This window comes from Lissotriton vulgaris, chromosome 7, assembly GCF_964263255.1.
Source record: "Lissotriton vulgaris chromosome 7, aLisVul1.2, whole genome shotgun sequence".
NCBI classification, from domain to species: domain Eukaryota; kingdom Metazoa; phylum Chordata; class Amphibia; order Caudata; family Salamandridae; genus Lissotriton; species Lissotriton vulgaris.
In genome coordinates, this window is record NC_141695.1 from 1,648,245,891 (window position 1) to 1,648,266,696 (window position 20,806).

The window sequence follows — 20,806 nt, forward strand, 5'->3', positions numbered from 1 at the left end:
CTGCAGGGGAGGAGGAGAGGTGGGCTGATCACCGTGGCCCCTGCGGCTATAGAGGTGATCCGGGAGAGGTTGAGCCCGAGCGGCCGATGACGAAGGGCACTCCACTTAACCCGGACATGGGGGTGGGAGGAGTGTTGATTTTGGTGTTAAGAGGGACGGCACCAAACGGGAGAAATGTTAAAGGTCAATGTGATTAAAAAACATGTAGGTAGTTAAGCCGCACATACGGACCAAAATGTCATATTAAGCTGAAAATAAAGTGCAGCTAAAGTATTCACACTGAATAAGGTCCGTGACCTGGAGCCCCCACTCGGAATAGTTTTTTTTCCTAACTTGAAGGCGGGTGCCGGGATGAAACAAAGCGCAGCGCCCATGCACTTAAAACTAGTTTCATCACATAATCGTGTTGCCACATGGAAGAGAAATGTACGCATTCCACCGCTCAGTGTTTCAACAGATTTACAGAGAAGGCAGCACAGAGAGGCACAGGTTAACGCAGCTCGACGCTCCCATTTAGCCTCTTAAAGTAACCGTGCAAATGAGCCTGGATCGAGCATTAAAGAGCAACAAGCAGTGTTGTGGGAGTGGCATCGAGGGTGGCACAGGGAGATTACTAAGCCACAGCAATAGTCTCGCTTAGCGAAGCAGCTGCGCTGCATTCACTACACGAGACCTAAAAATAGTTCAGACCAAAGATGCTAGGCAAAAGAGGAGGGAATGGGACAAAAGAAAAATATAAAAGGCAAGAGACAGCAATGAAAAAGGCTTTTGATAGCAAGATAGAGGCAAGAAAGAAGGAACGAGTAGTAGAAGAGAGAATGAGGATAGGATACAGGAAGGGAAAGGGACCAGGAAAGGAGGCAGAAAAGAGGGAGGGTAAACCAGCATTGGCAAGGACAATCATTCACCAATGTTCAGCCAGTGACGTGATTGATTTTGCCAGCACCTGAGCAGCTATGTTTAAAGTCTGGATAGCAGTTTGAAGTAATGGTGTACTGGGAGGAGGCTTTCAAGTGATTCCGAAGGCAGCCATTCGGTGCTGCTGAGAAGGGAATAGAAAGGGCAGAACGAAAGGACCAGGGTAGAGCGTGAGCATGAGTGAAAACAAAACCAACATTTTAATGCAAAAACAAATAAAAATAGGCCCATGATGTCATCAGTAGAAGACTACAACACAGCAGGCAATCACCAACAGGGGGCGGAGCGGGAAAAATAAACTAAAAAATAAACGGAGGGAAGAGAGAGAAGGGGAGGGTTGAGGAGAAATGCGACACGGCGGGCAGGGGAGGGGGCGGCGTGCATGTGTGTCTGCTACGTTAGCCACGGAGTGAGGCCTTTCTCTGTCGCTGGCTGTGTGCACTACGAGGGTGAACGCTCTCCAGGCCATTGGTGTGCCTGGCTCGAGGGCGCTTCGGCGATTTTCTCAAACAGATAATGTCATGCATGGCAGAAATATTTGTAAGATCCAACTGTAAGTCCCTCGAACAAGGACACAAAGGATCTATCCCAAAAGTAAGCATTAGGCAGCCTAATGAAAACAGGTTTATGAAAAGGGAAAAATACCATGCTTGGACGAAGCCGCAGACTTTTGATATGTGGCGCTCTTCTGCCCCTACTTTCAAAACTGCCATGACGATGCGACACGGCGGGCAGGGGAGGGGGCGGAGCGGGGAAAAAAAAAAACCAAGACGGAGGAAAGAGAGAGAAGGGGAGGGTTGAGGAGAAATGCGACACGGCGGGCAGGGGAGGGGGCGGAGCGGGTAAAAAATAAATAAACAAGACGGAGGGAAGAGAGAGAAGGGGAGGGGGAAGGAGAAATGCGACACGGCGGGCAGGGGAGGGGGCGGAGCGGGTAAAACAATAAATAAACACGACGGCTGGACGAGAGAGAAGGGGTGGGGGAGGAGAAATGCGACACGGCGGGCAGGGGAGGAGGGGGCGGAGCTGGGGGAGGCTGTGAGATGTGCACGCCCTTTTAAGCTCAATGCGCATGCGCATTGAGCTTAAAAGTCACGGGCACTGCAAGGAATCGCCACGATTCCTTGCAAGTTAGTTAAAGAGTGGTTAAGCCCCCATAGTCTCGCAAGCTCGATGCGCATGCGCATCGACAGGCGAGACCTAAAAACCATTAAAAAGTGGGTTCATATATATTTTTTATAGGGTCTTTAGGTTAGCTCTCTCAGGCCATTGGATGGTATAAGGCCCTTTTACTCTAAGCTTTCATCAATGACACCACTTGGCAAAGGGCCAACCAACTACAGCCATTGTCTTTCTTACTCTTGAGTGACAACATTTGTCTGATCATGTGTATGTTTACCTGAAAATTAGTGCGCTTCAGTTCCAGCGCTGATGCACCAGTCTTTTTTATTTCCATTTTAGCTCCTCTTTAATTCTTTTTATTCTCCTTTTATTTACATTTTTAGAGCATACTACAGCTTCCCAGACAGTGCCAGCTGGCCACTTCCTAGCCATTCATTTAATTTGCAATACATCGCATCCCATGCGACCACTGCTACTAAAAGAGGCTACCATTGTGGCAGCAGTTCTAGAACATTAAAACAACAATACACTATGTGCAATAATATTGCAATACACCTGCACCTTGCACCCTGCTGTAAATAATTATATTTGATACTGTAAGCATGTGTCCTTCGTTCATATATTGTTGAGTTTGTGCATGTGTTTTATTATGGTTGTGTAAGGCGGTGAATTCTAGAATGAGTCAGTTGGGTGCCTGAATGCAAGGATGGGTGACAGTGAATGTATGATGACAAATTCAGTGCCTAAACTAGTGGTACTGAAACTACGGGCCGCGGGCCACTTGCAACCCGGTGGACCTTTCCTTGCAGCCTGCAGAGCTTCCTCTGGGAGCCCTGGTTGCAGCAGACAAAGCTGCATGAGGACGGTTTTGGGTTAATTCTGCTAGCCAAGCAGCATCATTTTGTGAGTCTGGGCTTTGCTTATAAAGTTAGTTCACCTTGATTTACAAGCAAGGCTGCTCTGCTCATACAGCAAGTTGAAATGACTCTGGAAACAAAGGCAAGAATCAGTAAAACTATAAACACGATGTTGCAAAGGCATGTTTTTCTGGCTTTGAGCTTTGTTTCAACAGATAGTTCAGCCTTTACTTTCAGAAGTTATGGAAAAGAACAGTAGTATGACCCATCAACCACGTTGGGATTGGGGTAAGAATATGTGTTTAAACAAACAGTATCCCAACAGGTATCATTCATTTAGACAGTTACAAAGATATGTACAAACATTATCATTGACAGACAAAAGAGACTCAACATATTGTTTAAGATGTTCAAGGGTGGTCACAATGTAGGTGGCGCCTTTTGAATTCTCCTCGGAGTCGACGACGTTTCGATCCAATCAAGTTTGGATCATCCTCAGGACAGGGTTGTAGAATGGAGCAGTGCTGTCAGCTGTGACGGGGTGTTCCGGGATGTCAACTCGTTCGGAACCTGGAGAGAGGCTGTGACTTGTAGGGCGTCTGTAGTCCCGCAATTAATTTAGACGGCAAGGACAATGTCGAAGATCGCGGTGGCCTGGGGTTGAGTCTCTGGCTGCATAAAGGGCATCTTCCGGGTCAGTCAGGAAGGCTGGGGACGTCCCCAGCCTTCCTGGTCCTTGCCGCCTAAATTAATTGCGGTACTACAGACAATATGTTCCTATTTAGGATCTAGTCACACTGTATCACTGTAAATATTGTACACCTGTATCGTTTGCGCCGTTCACGCTGAGCACGTTTGTCACTTGCCTCGCTGTCGTGCACATCACTTGCACCATGTTTGCACCAAGTACAACTTGGGTTGTGTAATTTTAACTTTCAGTGCTGATAGTACTGTCCATTCTAATTTGTTTGTGTAACTTTGATGCCACCGGCACATAAAAACTGATATATTGAGTCTCTTTTGTCTGTCAATGATAATGTTTGTACATATCTTTGTAACTGTCTCTAAATGAATGATACCTGTTGGGATACTGTTTGTTTAAACACATTTACTTTCAGAAGGGCATCCCTGCTCCAAGGTATCTCTGGCTGGACAGCAGAGGTGCATACAAAAGGGTAAGGAAACTGTGATCATGAGTACAGTTGGGCAGGGTCAGTGGCGCTGGGGGGGGTGCAGTTGCTGCTACTGCTCGAGCAGCCAGGTATTGAGTAGCCGTAGGAGGATGGGGAGGGTGTTCCAGGACTTGTCGGTGAGGTAGGAGAATGATCTGCCACCGGTGGCTGCTCTCCGGATGCGGGGGACGATGGCGAGGGCGAGGTCGACGGAACGTAGCTGGCGGTTCGGGGTGTAGAAGGTGAGTCGTTTGTTGAGGTATGCTGGTCCAGTGTTGTGGAGTGCGTTGTGTGCGTGGGTGAGGAGCTTGAAGGTGATCCTCTTGTTGACGGGTAGCCAGTGCAGGTCTCTCAGGTGGGGTGTGATGTGGCTGTGGCTGTGGCGAGGGATGTCAAGGATCAAGCGTGCAGAGGCGTTCTGTATGCATTGCAGTCGTTTCAGCAGTTGGCCGGAGCTCCCGCATAGAGGAGGTTTCCCTAGTCCAGTCTGCTGCTGACGAGGGCCTGGGTGACCGTTCTTCTAGTGTCGGTGGGGATCCACCTGTTGATCTTTCGGAGCATGCGAAGGGTGTTGAAACAGGAGGAAGAGATGGTGTTGATTTTCTTGGTCATGGAGAATGTTGAATCGAGGATAAATCCCAGGTTGCGTGTGTGGTCGGTGGGAGTTGGTGCTGCTCCCAGGGCTGTAGGCCACCAGGAGTTGTCCCAGGCAGAGGGGGTGGATCCGAGGATGTGGACCTCCGTCGTGTCTGAGTTCAGCTTTAGGCTGCTGTTCTTCATCCGTTCGGCGACAGCTTTCATTCCTTCGCGGAGGTTGGTTTTGGTGGTGAGAGGGTCCTTAGTGAGCGAGAGGATCAGTTGGGTGTCATTGGCGTAAGAGATGATGTTGAGGTTGTGCAGTCTGGCGACGTGGGCGAGCTGGGCCATGTAGATGTTGAACAACGCCGGGCTGAGGGAGGATCCTTGGGGGTACGCCGCAGATGATCTTGGTGGCTTCGGATCGGAAGGGGGAGGCGGACCACTGCGTTCTGCCGGAGAGGAAGGAGGTGGCCCAGTCCAGTGCTTTGCCTCCGATTCCTGCATCGTGGAGGAGAGTGCGTAGGGTGCGGTGACAGACTCTGTTGAATGCGGCTGATAGTTCCAGGAGGATGAGGGCCGCAGTTTCACTGTTGTCGAGCAGGGCCCTGATGTCATCTGTGGCGGCGATGAGGGCAGTTTCGGTGCTGTAGTTGCTGCTGATCCCGGACTTGGACGGTCCAGGATGTTATTCTCCTCGAGGACAGGCAGTTAAAATGAACAATATATTCTGTATCTATTGTTGGTCTTATAACCTACAGATAACAGAATGTTAAATGTACTAAAAAGATTTGTAAGAAATCATTTTCCAGAAATCTTTGGAAAACGTCTGCTATTTTTCCCCATCACCATAATCCCACACCCTACTCTGTCTCCTTGGGAATATTATAGCTTCGATGAGGTCCCCGGCACATACCAGACTGTATGGTGTGGCCCCGTGTAAATGATAAGCCAGAACTATTAGCATTGCCAGTGCTTGCCGTGGCATGACATTTTTTACATTTAATCAGTTTCTCTAAAGTTAATACAGTAGTGAAGCAATTTGTTAATTTTGTCTTCAACAATTTAAGAATGGTATTGAAAAAATATTAAATACAAATATACACGTATTTATTATGTAGTAAATCACTGCTTCATTATGAGATTAATAAAGTGTTCCATGTTTTTTTTTTTACTGTCCTCATTCCACAGTTGGTCAATGCCCAACCCTGGTTACCCAGCCTAGGGACAAGGCACTCCTCCTGGAGTGGTGACTGCTAATACACAATGCGGCCCGGCCTAAACTCAGCAATAGTGTAATCATTGGACTTATATGATTTTCTTGCCAGATCACAAAGGACAACGAAAACCTTTTGACGCTTATATTTTTGCTCTCTAAGTCTAGTTGGCTCACCTGCCTTGCTGACTTTATCCAGTTTAAAACAGATGGCGGAGCAGAGGATATCCTTTTCCTACATATTTCCCTTCTGGCAAGTAGGATCAAGAAGAACAGCAGGTTCCTTTGGTGCTAATCAATACATACAATATACCTGTTCCCTCAGACTTGTCAAATCTCTTTTTTGGAATATGGAATTCTTTCCTTCACTTTTTAAACACTCCTTAATCTTTACAAGGTAGTGTAATTCCACTTTATTTGCCTTTTTATAAAAACGTCTCTTTGTCAAATGACAGCTATACCCCATCAATATTTACAAAGGGCACACTGGTATATATACCCAACAACATACCCATATATGTGTTTGTATCAAAAAATTTGAAAAAAGCAAAATAGTAGCTCATGTGCGCACCACCAGTAGAGCTTGCTGATTGGTACTCTCCAGCTATGCTCACTTTTGTCATCATCGGCAACCATTTTGCTATACCATATAAGTGTGCCAAAAAAAACAAAAAATGTTTTTCAAAGAAACACACACCCTTATGTGTTTTTATGCAACTATCAAACAAAACAAGACCCAGAAAGATAAAAAACTGAAGTAAGCGACACCGATTACCAACTTTACTCTTCTCTCGTGTCCTTACTCAGGTATTTAAAACCGGTTGCATACATGCAAACCACTTCTTTTCAGCCGACATGTTTCATCGCCATTAAATCTTATTGGCAATTTCGTCAGGGCAGGGTTGAATTGTCGCTAATATTAGACACTTGTATTCTTGTTAAAAGAACTGTCAAATGACAAAAGAGACAACAATGCCCAGGTTACCTCCATATACTTTTAGTCCCTCCACCCCCTTTCCAGGAAGATGGCATACGGGTACATATACATCACTTAAGGACATTCTATTACCATCACGGAGCCAGGGTCAGTCGTACCAGCTCACAATGATGTAGAGGGATCCTACTGTCAATTCCTCCCTTTCAGGGCTGATCTAAGTATTTGATTCCTGTGTGTGAAAATATACAAGTATTAATACACACACTCTTTAATTTCCTTCTTCTTTTTAAAAAAAAATTTAACTTCATTCGACCACATATCCTCAAATGTCTCAAGATCGACCTGATAAGATACTACTTTTATCGCGCGTTATATTTGATGCCAGCCTCCCTCCTCTATCTTACATCAACTCCCCACCTACTTCGTGTGGCCTCTTATCATCAAACAATTCTCACCGCCCGCACCACCAACTCATGCGTTGTCTCGTCCTTCTCTAACCCGGTGCTTGGAACTGTAGCGTTTACAAGTGCTTTCCAACTGGCATCTCATGTGACTGGTCATGTGAGCTAGCATCAAGCCATAGCCGCCATCTTATAATGTGTTCCCTAATATTAAAAAAGGAGAACGTACTTGATGAACTTTTTTTAAATCCATATTCGTACTGTTTGAAAAAGATACATTTATTCTCACCTCTATCTAATTTGTCTAGTGGGTTCGGAGGGTTTATATTATTAACGATCTCGATCGTTACAACTAACCCACTTCAATTGTATATTTAAAAACACTTATAAGGCCATGCATTGTTCTTTTCGCAGGTTTTATGGGGATATACTGTTGTAGAATGGTAACGTTTTACAGATATTTACCAGTAGACATTCCCTTTTACCATTCAGCGACCATGCACACATTAATGTTGGCCATCTTGTAATGGTTTCCATGATGTAAAAGATATTAAAAATTACATTGGTTTCTATTCTCCTTATTAGAATTATTAATATCTAGGCAAGTTTTCACAAACCCCTCAACAGTATAGGGTGGTACAGTATTCAAATCTCATTCTCTCTCAAATGTAGTATTACAGTTATCTTCAACTGTTGTTCAACAAACTTTATTCATATCATCGTTCCTGAAGTGTCCATTCTTTTATCATGTAATTTTTCGGAGGGACATCTTATTCACATCTCTTTTCTTTTTTTGTGCAATGCACAGTCCCCATAAAACATGTTGCTTATATACAGTAGATTAACGAAACAATGTTGTAATTGAGGGTGCTAAGTCAAGTTATTCTGTGCCGTGTCTGTCCCAAAAAATATCAAGGAATGGCTTACCTTGACTTTGCGAAGGCCTAAGATTTCCTTCAGATACCCACTGACTTTACTCCAGTAGAGTTCTAACCTGGAACAATCCACAAGTGTTTATCATCTGATCCGATTGTACCACACCTCTTTTACAGCTTAAAGTTACCTGGGAGATCTTAGCCAGGCAATATGATAAACCCTATGAAGAGTAGAAAGATTATTTTGTTTCAATGATGCATAATTGAAACAAAATCATCTTTCCACTCTTCATAGGGTTTGACTAGCTCACTTTATATCAGGTACAACTGCTAGGAGAGAGGGTGAGGCCAATTGGAGAGACAGCTGGTTTGTCTCCTTAAGACCCCTCCTTGATGCTTGTCAGACTATCAAAACATATACCAAGTCTTGTCTGAGCCTCCACCCTAGAAACGGTGAGTTGTAGCTTGCACCCCCATTTGAAACCATATAGGCAGCCATCTGAGAGGACCTCCCTGGGAATTGTGAAGGTTACAGGGCCTCCGAAGACCGAAAGCCCCACTTTCCTATGTCCTTCAAGTCAGACATATGCAGAGATTTCAGCTATCGAAACACAACTATAAGGAGATTCATGAGGTTTGCCATGCACTAGGAGACAAACTGTATTATCTCAGCTTAGTGGCATCTTAGAGGAAGAATGGCACAAGTAAACCTAGAGGTTCACCGAGGACTTGCAGGGGATCAAAGCCTTAATAGAGCAGCTGAGAGATGACTTCATGAGGTTAAAGATTCATTCAAGGAAAGTCAATGTTAGAATCTTCAATGTTCCAGAGGAGATGGAAAGATCTGACATTAAAGCATTTGTTCTAAAAAAAATCTTGAGGGAAGTTTATTTTTCAAAGATAGGCTAGAACCTATTCTGGAGATTGACATTCAGAGGATATCCAGAGACCCCTTTAGGAAACCCTAACTACAAAATGCCAAGGAAGATTTTGGTGAATTTCTAGATGAATACGTTAAATGAGCAAATCTCTCAGTTGCCCTAAACGTCAAATCACTGTCATACAAGAATACAAGAATTTTACGTACCTCATCTGATAAGTTGGGAGAATAACAGCACAAAGTCAGCGAGATCTGGGTGGTAAAATGGAGGGGTTATGGGCTCTCGGAGCCTCAGTCTATTTCAAATTCCCGGCCATGTTAAAAGCCATGTGACCAAATTAAATGCCTAATCTTAGTGGAGGAGCTGATGAGCTGATCAAGAAGATTAAGCAATCAGGAGCCTCCAAGAGCCGATGGTCCGGATGGAGATGGGATTTGTGGGGCAATGTAACCGTGCCAGTTGGGGTAGCAGCTGAATTATTCAGGGCGCTGGATTTTTATTGGTCTTTTGACTTAAGTAGGCCCATAGGTTCTCACCTAAAGGCAGGAGGATAATCCCAGGAGTAGTTGGGAGGCTTCCTCTAGTAGTGGTGGGGGAGAGGGGATTTGTACACTTTGGTTGGGAGCATCAGGGAAAGAAACAAAAAGTCCTCAATTTTAGTTGTGTATTCCCGGAAGATGACAGCGTTTGACAGACAGGGCCTAAAGCCAGATCAAAGCATATAGATCCACAGTGCCCTAAAAGAACTGGTCACATGGAATGTTAACGGGCTATGGGTCAGGAAAGAACAACGGTTGGTACAGGTGTTCCTGAAAGGGACAAGGTGCAGGTGATTATATTAAAGGAAACCCTCTTAGATACAAGGGAGTGTAAGCAGTCTTTTATCAAGCATTGTTAACTCATCGGTTTTGCCTATGTCATATATAAAGAGCTGTTTACATCAGTCATCTTCCGGAACAAGAAAGAGCTACCTGATAGATGTCACGGGAATGGAGAGGATGTGGTGAAACGGGTAGAGCTGCTGACTCGAGAGCTGGGGATCCCGATTCGAGTCTTGGCGGCGCCGATCAACATCCTGTGATTCTGTGCATACCACTTAATCTCTCCGGGTGATAAATTGTTCTATAAATATGCTGCAAGAGTAAAAGGCAAAACGTTACGAAAATATAGTATGACCAAAACAGATGTTAATAGTATTTTGCGTTGGGAAACTGATAAGAGAAGCATTGGTAAGTGCAGGAAAATATGCTACAACCAATAAAAATGGAGGAAAGGTAGGTGGCATGTACATTATCCAATGAGAATGCAAGAAAGAGAGAAGTAAGGATGCAAGTACTTTTTAAGTTCTTATTTAAAACAGATTTCTCAAGCGCTTGCTGTGCAGGCAAAACCTAAAAAGTGCCCCTAGGTGCAGGATGTTATTGCTCTAACCAAAAGGGCAACATAAGAAGGGTAGCAGTAGTAATCAGGTGGAACAGTGGGATCAGAGTAGTCTATTGCAAAACTGATGAGTCGGAAAGATGGTTAATGAGCATCCTGGGTATAGGAGATGTTGAGTGGGTTTGTGCTGGATATCATGGACCCAACTGTGACGGTCCGCACCATCTGAACATATTACAGCAGCATCTGACTGAATCTTCTCCCCCCCTGTAAAGTAGGAGGGACTTTAATGTGGTTTGAATATAGACTTACATATATAAGTATGAATAAAGTCAGGGCAAGGCTGAGGAACATAATGACTGATTTAGGTTTAATTGATATTTGGAGAGAGAGGGACTATACATTGCTTCAGCAAAAAGTATAGGCACTATCTACTTTCTACTTTTTAGTGTACATATTACTCTAATTTGTGAAATTGATGGAACATTAGTCTGGTATAATCTCAGACCACGTACCAATCAGCCTGGCTTTGGAGATGCCGGTGGCTAAGCCCTCGAAGAGGTGGACTATAAACAGGGCTCTCCTGCTTGCCTAAAGGCTTATTGAGGATCTGAGACAGACTTGTTATTTAATGTTTGCACCCGCAGGGCATCTATCTGTAACCTTTTAAAGCAGAGGGCTTGACTTATCATAATGCTTTACACTTGGTGTTAGGAGTTAATTTATGCAACATTTGATGGTCACATCTTCATGATTTATTTATTTAAGAATTTGTACATTAGGATACAGGGGAAATAGACCAATTGTTGAATGGTGGGCCCTAGTCTGATAATTTTCAGGGGATGTTGTTGATGATCGTTCGTCACTATAACCAGATGTATGTGTAACAGTTGTATGTGAGACAGGATAGTTTGTTTTCTTAGGTGAGACCATTTTTTAAGGTCCTATTTCCATTCTTGAGTTGTTTGAACATTTGTTGCATAACAAAGTGCGCCATTGTAAACACCAGGTTCTATTGTGTGAGTAGTGCAGTGTTCATTTTTGCAAATATTTTATCTGTTTGCCCTTGTGAATGGTGCAAAGATTTTTGGATGTTAAGCTCGTGTTCACGGAGAGCCAATATAGTACTTTAGTGGCTGCCCTTTTCTGTTGCTCATTTTCAGGTTAGAGTCGAGCACAATCTGGCAGAATTGTTTTGAAGCCTTTGCCTCCTGTTTATTAGCTTCTATGAAGCCCATTGTATATGATAGATCAGTAGTCTAGCTAGGCTATCAACAGGGTGTCAGTCAACTCCACCTGATTGTTGGATGGAGGAGTAGAAGACTTTTCTGGAGAAAGGAGAGACAAAGGGAAGTGTAGTTGACCACAGCATTGACCTGGGGCCAGAATGAAACATCTGAGTCTAAAATGACTCCCAAATTCCTCACTTTCAGCAGTGTGGGCGGTCGCACACCTAGATTGGTTGGCTTTTCCAAGGGTAGTGTGCTGGATTCTCTTCCACCTAACACACTTTTCATTCTGGAACCCAGAGCATTTCATTTATTTACCCAACCTGAATCCTGCCAAAAGAAAATGTTCATAAGGGTTCAGCACCAAGATTATTAAACATGGCTCCGTGATAGAGGTGGACCCCAGAAGAATGTAAATTATGAATGTGCTTTTGGTAGCTGCATTGATACCTCAATCTAGTCTCACTAAACATAATTTGTCTTGCTTTTCCAAGAGCTTCATGATTCTTTGGAGAATCATGAAGCTCTTGGTGGCCCAGTTCTATACTGCTCAATTTAATGTATCATAACAAGGCCATCCTTTGGCTACCTTGCAAACCATGCTTATGATTTATTCTACAGGTGAGTAGCAGGGTTTGACCTCACTGAAATCCAGAGTATAGAGTAGCAATGTTAATGGTATCTTCTAAATGGATCATTCCTTTATCTTTGTGACAAGAAAAAGAGATCGAGATGAATATGGAAGACCTAGCAGTTGTCTACAGGGTCGGACTGGGAACCACAACCAGCCCTGGCAAAGTGCTCGGCCGGCCCCCCCCCCTCCCCACCCGGGGGGTGCGTGGGGGCGGGGGGGGTTAGAGGTGCCACCGAGCAGTTTCCCAGGGCCGGGTTTCGGCCGATTTTGGCCCTGTACGAAAATCGGCCCCCAGGGGCCCAAAACCGGCCCCCACCCGTGCGGCGCACCGGGGGATTGCCCGGTTCCCGCTATGGCCAGTCCGGCCCTGGTTGTCTACAGGCTGTTTTTTTCATTACGGTTGACACACATTAGTGTAGTCCCACATGTCCTCACTATAGATGTGATTGGGAACACATTGATTTTTAAATGATTAACATGTATGCCTGATGTTTCCTGCCTAGTCTAGCAGCAAAACTAAACACTGCTTTTACCCACTGTGCAAAAGTCCATGTTGTACTGGGTATTTATTTATTTATTTATTTTGCATATTTATAGAGCGCTCTAATACCCGAAGGTGTCCTGGCGCTAGAAAGATAGACTGGTGTGACGGAGCGTGCTTACAGAGTGAAGAGCCATGTTTTTAGACCTCTTCTAAAGGCCATCAGATTCTGGGTCTGTCTGAGCGCAAGTGGAAGTTTATTCCAGGCCTCAGCCGCCCCAAGAGAAAAGCTCCTGCCTCCCCAGCGAGCTCTTTTAATTCTGGGGACCTTAACCAGAGCCAGTTGTCCTGACCTCAAAGTTCTTGCTGGTTTATGCCAGACAGTTGTAGACATTAGGACTGCATCTTTTACGCATGGTAGAGTTGAGGCATGCTTTCTATGTATTTTAGAAGTATCTTGAACTCATTCACAAAAAGCACAGTCCAGATGATTGGTATACATTATAAATAAGAGGGGTTCTAGGACACACCACTTATGAGCAGTATTGGCTAATAAAACCTAACTAAAACAAAACGTCCTTACTCTCTCCTCCCAGCCCATACCTTTAGCTTGCAACAAATATGAACACATACATCTACAGAACTTCACTATGACCAGTTCCAAAACCATGGACTTTTTCCAAAATAGGCCAGAGTGTATCCCTATTTATTTTGAACAAATATCTTTATTGAGATTTTAAAGATGTTTCATTAAACCAAAACAAGATATAAGGGGAAAACCACATCCTGAATCTAGATTACATATATATTGTGGAATTCCCGCTAAAGTAGAATGAAGCGTAAGTAGTGATTAATATTTGATAGAGCGTGTGCATGTTAAAAGGAAGGAGGGAAGCGGGACTACAATGTGTATCTGGTTCATCCATCCCAAATCTAGATAATAATCCACCCACCTGCTCTATATCTTTTAATGTTTTTGTGGACAGCTGTGGGCTTCGTAAATTGGGACTTCAAAAATTCAACAACTTTCTATGCCTTGTTTCTACACAAGGGCATCAGGAGGTGTCTGTTTTTTCCAGTTCTGAGCAATATCGCTGTTCCCCACTGTTGAACATTGTCTAAAAAAATTCTAGGTAGAGCCACCTTCGGCTCTGGTCCACCCATAACAGACAGAAGTGTGTGTGTAAGACCACCGACCAAAACGCCTCCTGTACAGAGCAAGACCATGCAGTGTGTATGAAGTCCTCAGGATCTTCCGGGTTTTTAGTCTAATCCATAAATATCTGATGCAATGAAAATGTCCTTACCATTTTAGATTTTCAGATGAGCAGTTGAATTTTAAAGCACTGTTCAATGGTTCTTAGCCCCTCCATAAAACCATACTCAGCATGAACCTGCTCTCTTGTGCCCGTGCTGCATTGTCTTAATTGAAATCCTATCCACCACTTTGATCATAGAATCAGTTAAAGAGATGGTAGGGTTGCATTTAATATAATGTGTGTCCTTCTTTTTGCAAAAGCGTTGAATAATAGATTTTTTCCTTCAGTGGTGTAATGCGTTCTCTCTCTGCCACATGAAATGTTTTTTAAAACCGGGTTCGAATGTCAGCGTTGCACTCTTGAGCTTTGCCTTTGGTGCTGACTGAGATTGCCTCCACAAGTTCTGGAAGGAAAAACACTGGCAAGTTATGTGGCTCAATGGTTATATACCCAGTACCCAGATCTCTTTGGAAGTTATAGTGCTGGAAAATGCATTGGGCTGCTATGGTAGTCGATAAGGAGTTGTATGGTTCCAAAAACACAGGTTTATTGACATTTTCCAAAATGTTGCCGGAAGAGTAATTTCACAAAGAACTTTGTATATTGACACTTGATTATATGCCTCAGCTCTGTTCCCTTCACAAGCACGGTTGTATCTTTGTCCCTCCTACCTTCTATTATCTAAAGCTACTGAATTTTGCAGTCTTACGAAGATGAGGGTGTCCAGTTCCTATTTGGGCCATGGAGTTAAAAGATCATTGATTTGGATGAGTTGTTCACAAGTAAGTCAGTGTTTTGTAGCAAACTTTAAAGATGTGTCTGTCCTAAGCAATAGCTGATTAGTTTTTCAAGCATATGCAGAAACTAGCAATTATTTCTACCAAACCGTCTGCTGAACATATGTTTTAGCTTATTGCTTTAGAAAGAAACTCTTTATAGCCTCATTTCAGGACCATTTGATTTCTCATTCTAGGATTTTCGCAAGTTTTGACTGTGCTTCTTGTTGGCAATTAAATCCTGAAGAGAGGCCTCTTCAGGTTCCTCTCCACCCTTCAGTGTGGTTGATACATTTATTAATTCCATTGTTTGAACAAAATTGCTTTAAATAATTTTTGTATATCTCTCTCCGAGAAGCTGGTAATGGATAGTACAGGCTGTTGTTTTTAATTGGTGGTGTTCTGCAACGTGGTCACTGTTGCTTTACTTTTCCAGCTCTTGGACTGATGAAAATCCCTAGGTCTATGACCAGGACACCTGGCATAGCCTCTTCTATGACGGTACGGCCGTTGGCACGGGCCAATTCATTGCCCCTGTTTGGAATGAGTGGTGGTAGAGAAGTTCAAGCAGAAAAGCAATGGATTCTGGGCAGTGACATCCCCTGGACACAGGCAGACACTCCTCATTCAATCCCACCTCATGAAAACACTATGCAATTGATACCACCTTCATGATACACTTACATTTATCACTTCATCTTAAATACCGTTTTAGAGTGATCCTAACTATCTTCTGCCTAAGCTGAAAACTAACAGACAGTCCTGCTGGTGGGGAAATATATGAAGATTGAGTGATTCTTGTATATTATTACACACTTATGTTTCCGCTCATGTCCTTTCAAGATATCACTTTTTTTTATAGACACTTAGGTAAGCCTTTACAGCTTGCCATGTTTAAGAAAAAGTACTTTTAAAAATGATGAAAGACTCATTGATAGGACATTTTAGTGATTGCTGGCTCCTTGGGCTTCCATTATTATGAATCTCAAGTTCCAAATTTTTCTTGGTCTAACTTAAAAAAAAATTTTAGTGTTTTTTTTATACATATGCATAAGGAACAACATAAAGATAAATCAATGCTGCTTAGCTATTGGACCCGCCAAGTCCAGAAAGGATTGTTCACAGAATGACACCCCCTGCGCTTCTCCTCTATGCGGTAAGGCCCTCTTAGGCGTCCGCCCATGCCCGCATATTCTCTGATGTTTCTCCAGGCAGCCACTGGATTTATACACAAGTCTTTCTCTGGCAGAGCAATAGTCCCTCATCGGTGTCCATTCAGCCGTGGTAGGTGCTAGTTCTGATCGCCACGTTGCAGTTTAGTTCCTTTAATGTTAAGGCTGCACAATTTCCTAAATTGTTCTTCATGTTGTGTAGAATTAAAACTTTTAATTTAAAACTGTCAATTTGGAAGCTACTTAAGCAAGCATTGGCAAAGCAATTAGGTGAACTATTGGAAGTTGGGGGTGGTGAAATGGAGGAAGGGTGGGTGTGGAGCGCATGAGTAAAAAAAAAAAGCACTGTGACGCTTCCAGAATTGACTGTGTCATTGCTTTTTTTTTTTAAAGCAAAAAGAGGGAGGTGCGGGGCAGGAGGGAGCATCAGATGGGGGCCGGGGAAGCTGTGAAGAGAAAGTAGTATAAATGTGCGTCACATCTCCTCCCCTGCTTCACTGCTAGAGTGCTAGCACTTTTCCGTTGGCAAGAAGAGGGTGAGACAGGTTGATGTTGACCAGTCTTCACGTCCCTCACATCCTCCAACTAAGCTCTGGGGCAAAAGACAATAGAGCAAGATTAAGGAAGAGAGGGCCATATGTATCATCAACCTGATTTGCGATTCTGAAATAGCGATTTTTTAGAAATCGCTATTACAGAATCGCAAATTGGGATGTATGTACAAATTTGTAATTTTTTGTCGAATTCTTAGTATTCCTTAATTGTGATTAGCAAATTGCGAATCGCAATTAAGGAATACTTTCCCATTAATTTCTATGGGCCAGGAGGTCCATAGGAATGAATGGGAAGTTATTCTCAATTTGCGATTCGCAATTTGAGAATCGCAGATTGAGAATAATTTCAAGGGTGCAGGGGTGTCCAAAGGAAATAAGCATGGTGCACATGTGGTGCACATGCATGCCCTAAGGGCATATATGTTCGTCTCATGGCACTTTGAAAAATACAAAAATTTGCATTTTTCAAGGAATTCGCAACTTACAACCAACTTGAAGTTGGTGGTAATTTGCGATTCCTTAAGGACAATTTGGATATTTTTGTTGCTTCATACATTGCATTTAAGGAATCGCAAAATTTGTGATTCCTTAAATGCAATTGCAAAATAAGGACTCGCAAATTTTGCGATTCCTTGTTTTGCACCAGATTTTCTCTAATACATACCATTTAGCAAATTCGCATTCGCAAACACTGTAATTCTGCGAATTTCGGCCTTTGCGAATGCGAATTTGCTTGAATCATATGGCCCTAAGTGTCATAACCTACTGGCTTTAGATGACAAGTTCCGACAAGAGGTGGTGAGAGTTTTACATGTGTAGGTGGACACCTGGGAGAGAAGGGGCTTCTGCGAATGAGGGAAAAGGGGTTGAGCAATGCCTTTACCCGCCTGTGCAGAGGAAGTGCAAGGAGAAGTGGATTGTGCAGTGCTATGACAGAGTGGAATTCTGAAAAGCTGTCGAGAAAGCATGGGTTAGGTCTGCCTTTGGGATGGTAGTGCAGTCTGGAGGAAGTCAAGTTCCTTTAGGTGAGGGGTATTTGTAGTCAACCCGATATCTGACCTGAGCCCACTTGTGTAGCTGTAAGGACACACAGCAAACAGGTTTGATGTGGCTGTGGGGCAGGCTGTATTGTCTGTAGTAGTTTGTGCTGTGCTCGCGTGTCCAGGTGAAGGTCTGCGAGTTACAAAGAATCTTACTGCATTTGCCTGTTCTGCCTGTTTTTTCGAGCAGTCTGGATTAATGTGGTTTGGGCAACTGGGGCGCAGGGTCCAGTTAAACTGCTGGTGTAGAAAAAACAGAATGTACATGATAGGCCAGTAGAACTCATTAGAAAAAGGAGTTAATTAAGGGAGCTCAATGGCACGGATGGGACTGGCACCAGTGTTAATAACTTTTCCTGCTGGAAGCAGCTCGCTAGCTGTGACCGACAACAGTGACAAGCAACAAACAGCTCATATTTGATGTTAGTATGCAAGACGTCTAAGGGGTTCGAGCTGGAGAGCAGACAAAGCAGGCACAGAAAGAGGAAGGGAGGGCGAGCACAGACCGAAGCAAGGGGATCCAGCACAAAGGAAGGAGAGGGTGATCCGATCCAGTCAGTGCTCAACGGGGAGAAATGAGCAACCCATCTCATTACATGGATCTTAAACAAATAGTCAAGTCTGATTTAAATTCATTTACCTGTGCAGTGCAAATGTTGAACAACAACAAGCTAATTTAAATCTGTGTAATCACCAGACATATAAAACACTGAGCACACATTATATAAAAAATGGTTAAATAGTGCCTCAATAATTGCGTGAGCAGATGGCCAGCGGAGGGACACAAATCAAAGCTAATTAATCTGTACTTGGTCTGTGCGCCACGGAAGTCGCACATGGCTGCCAAATGAGAAGGCAGCAAAGAAGAGCAACAATGATTCCAACGAATGGTAAATTATGGGCGGGTTCCAACCCCATTATTAGACACAAGAGTCTTGCAAGCTAGAGCGCATGCTCTCACAGACTTGCCCTAAAAAGTACTAAAGCCCCTGCATAAAGCAGTGAAAACATTTTTAATATGGTTTTATGTACTTGGTATTGTTTGCCTTATCTCTAGGACATGTTTATTTTTTATTTCAGGCTGATGTAATTTACAAACTCAGCATGACAGAAAGGTAAGCAGTTATTATAAACAAAAATATTGCAAAGTATGGAAATGTATATTGCTGTGTTTATTTGCTGATAATATTTTGTGATAGCAAGAATCTTTTTTTAAATTATTTAAAAACAGCACAATGTGATATTTGTATCATAATTCTGCAGGGCATGCCTCCTCTAAAGGTGCATGCCCATCTGCCTTAATCTCTTTATTGTATTTCTGCAAATTGCTTACACCTCTTTTTGTAGATCACAACATCTCCTTCTTTGAAACCATAATCCAGCAATCTGAACCTACCTATTCTCGAGTACCTTATCTCTTCATCCCACCAAACGCTCCTGGAACTCACATAGTCCCCACTAACGAGCACACCTAACTCCTATTAATTTAGTCTACCACACGGACTATGGAGCTAATGTTGGAATGGTTTCCTTGATCACAAGACTAATCACAGGAGCAAACAATAACCCTTTGATTAACCACTAGCCTTGGGCTCCAGAGTAGTGTACTACTCACCGTAAAGCGCTTCAATGCATTGTCCAGTAGTAAGAGCTATATAAATGCCATTACAATGCTCTATACTTTATAGAACTAAGGAGCTTCAACCAGGAGGTTTAGGTTAATAGTGAAGTTAAATGGAGATTAAGAATTGAATGTTGTTGAAAACATGTACTAGATATCATATTAAAGAATGTGAATTACCGTATGCATAAAAAAGACAAAAATGAGCCATGTGTGAACTGTCATTGCACCTAGAACCTGAGCAGGGCCTGAGCCAGAGAATTTTTCTCTTACCCTGCCTCTATTTGACCGAATGCATTAGAAGAGTCTGGCCCTACTCAAACTGGCACCATCAACACCAACACTCCCTCTGAAGCCAGGCACAAAGACTAGAACTAAAGAATCAAACTAACATGTTTGTGCTTCTTAGTGTAGCCATGCTCACTGGTAGCAGGCTTTGCCGGAAGGTCCATCACTGGGACATACCTTTCAGTACGACATCAACCCACAGCATACAGCCAAAGTTACATTTCAGAGAATAGCAAAAATGCGAATATCCTTCTGTCTTCCAGCCTAAATTCCATCAAAATTTTGTGGCATAGCTTGAAGATTGCTGCTCATGAACACTTCCAAAGGGCCATTTAAGAGTTTGAACAGTTTTTTGTTTGGTTTAATATTGCCAAAAGGGATGTATTCAAGGTGATTAGGGACGTACCCGAAAAGAATCACAGCTATATTTGCTGCCAAAAGAGCTTCCACCAAATATTAAATGGGAAGGGTAAAAACGTATCCAGTTATAAGGTATCAGTTTTGTATTTTTAAGTGTTTTTTCCAGAAAAACATTGTTCCCCCTTAATTACCCATACTTGTGTCTGTATATGAATATGCTACATATTTTCAGATGTTATTTTAAACATTGCAAACTTTATTCTAGTTTTTAAAATCTATACCAGGCATAATCTTGAATCCTGTATGATGATTGTGACATATGAAGAAGTCACAAATATTAATGCTGCTCATGATATGCATGTTTTTCATCCTTTTCTTTAGCTTTGCATTTGGATCATTAATCTCAGCTGTGGATCCAGTGGCAACTATTGCCATTTTTAATGCCCTAAATGTTGACCCTGTGCTGAACATGTTGGTGTTTGGAGAAAGTATTTTAAATGATGCCGTCTCAATTGTCCTGACAAAGTAAGTTGTGTTTGTTTTCCTAATTGCCTATATTAAAATTGGCAGCACTCATGAATTTGTCATGAAAATAAAAGGAACATTTTATTTTGTTAATTCCGTTGATACAGTCAGCCAGTCAGTCAGTCAAAACCACTTTATTCGATTAATTAAAATCATAAAAGTATGCTTTCTGATATATTCATAGATACAATTTTATAAGACACATTTATAAAATACAAAAAGTTCTCACTAAAAACAATGTCATGAGTATTTATAAAACCATTAAAATTCATAATTCTAGCAATATTGTGCATCTTAATTTTCTCATCCGGACAGCTGATACAAAATAATTTGCAATATTAAAAATATTCCATGGGTTATCCAATAGTTGTAAATATAATAATGCTGGTTTAACCTGTGAGAAACCCTTACCCTTTAACAATGGGATTATATATTCTTTTCTGATGTCTGTATAAAAAGCACAAAATAATGTAATGTGCGTGGTATCCTAAATTGAATAGCAGTCACAGTTACAGAGAGCTACATCCTCTGG

At 42.7% G+C, this 20,806-nt stretch overlaps 1 protein-coding gene across 1 annotated transcript in view; it reads left to right on the forward strand.

Annotated features, from left to right (window-relative positions):
• Positions 1-20,806, forward strand: part of SLC9A8 (solute carrier family 9 member A8) — a 431,266-nt gene that overhangs the window by 194,798 nt on the left and 215,662 nt on the right. Inside the window, exons 7-8 of the mRNA XM_086932630.1 lie at positions 18,561-18,595; positions 20,131-20,274. Of these exons, the coding sequence (XP_086788756.1) occupies positions 18,561-18,595; positions 20,131-20,274 (179 nt within the window). The remainder of the gene's footprint in view (positions 1-18,560; positions 18,596-20,130; positions 20,275-20,806) is intronic.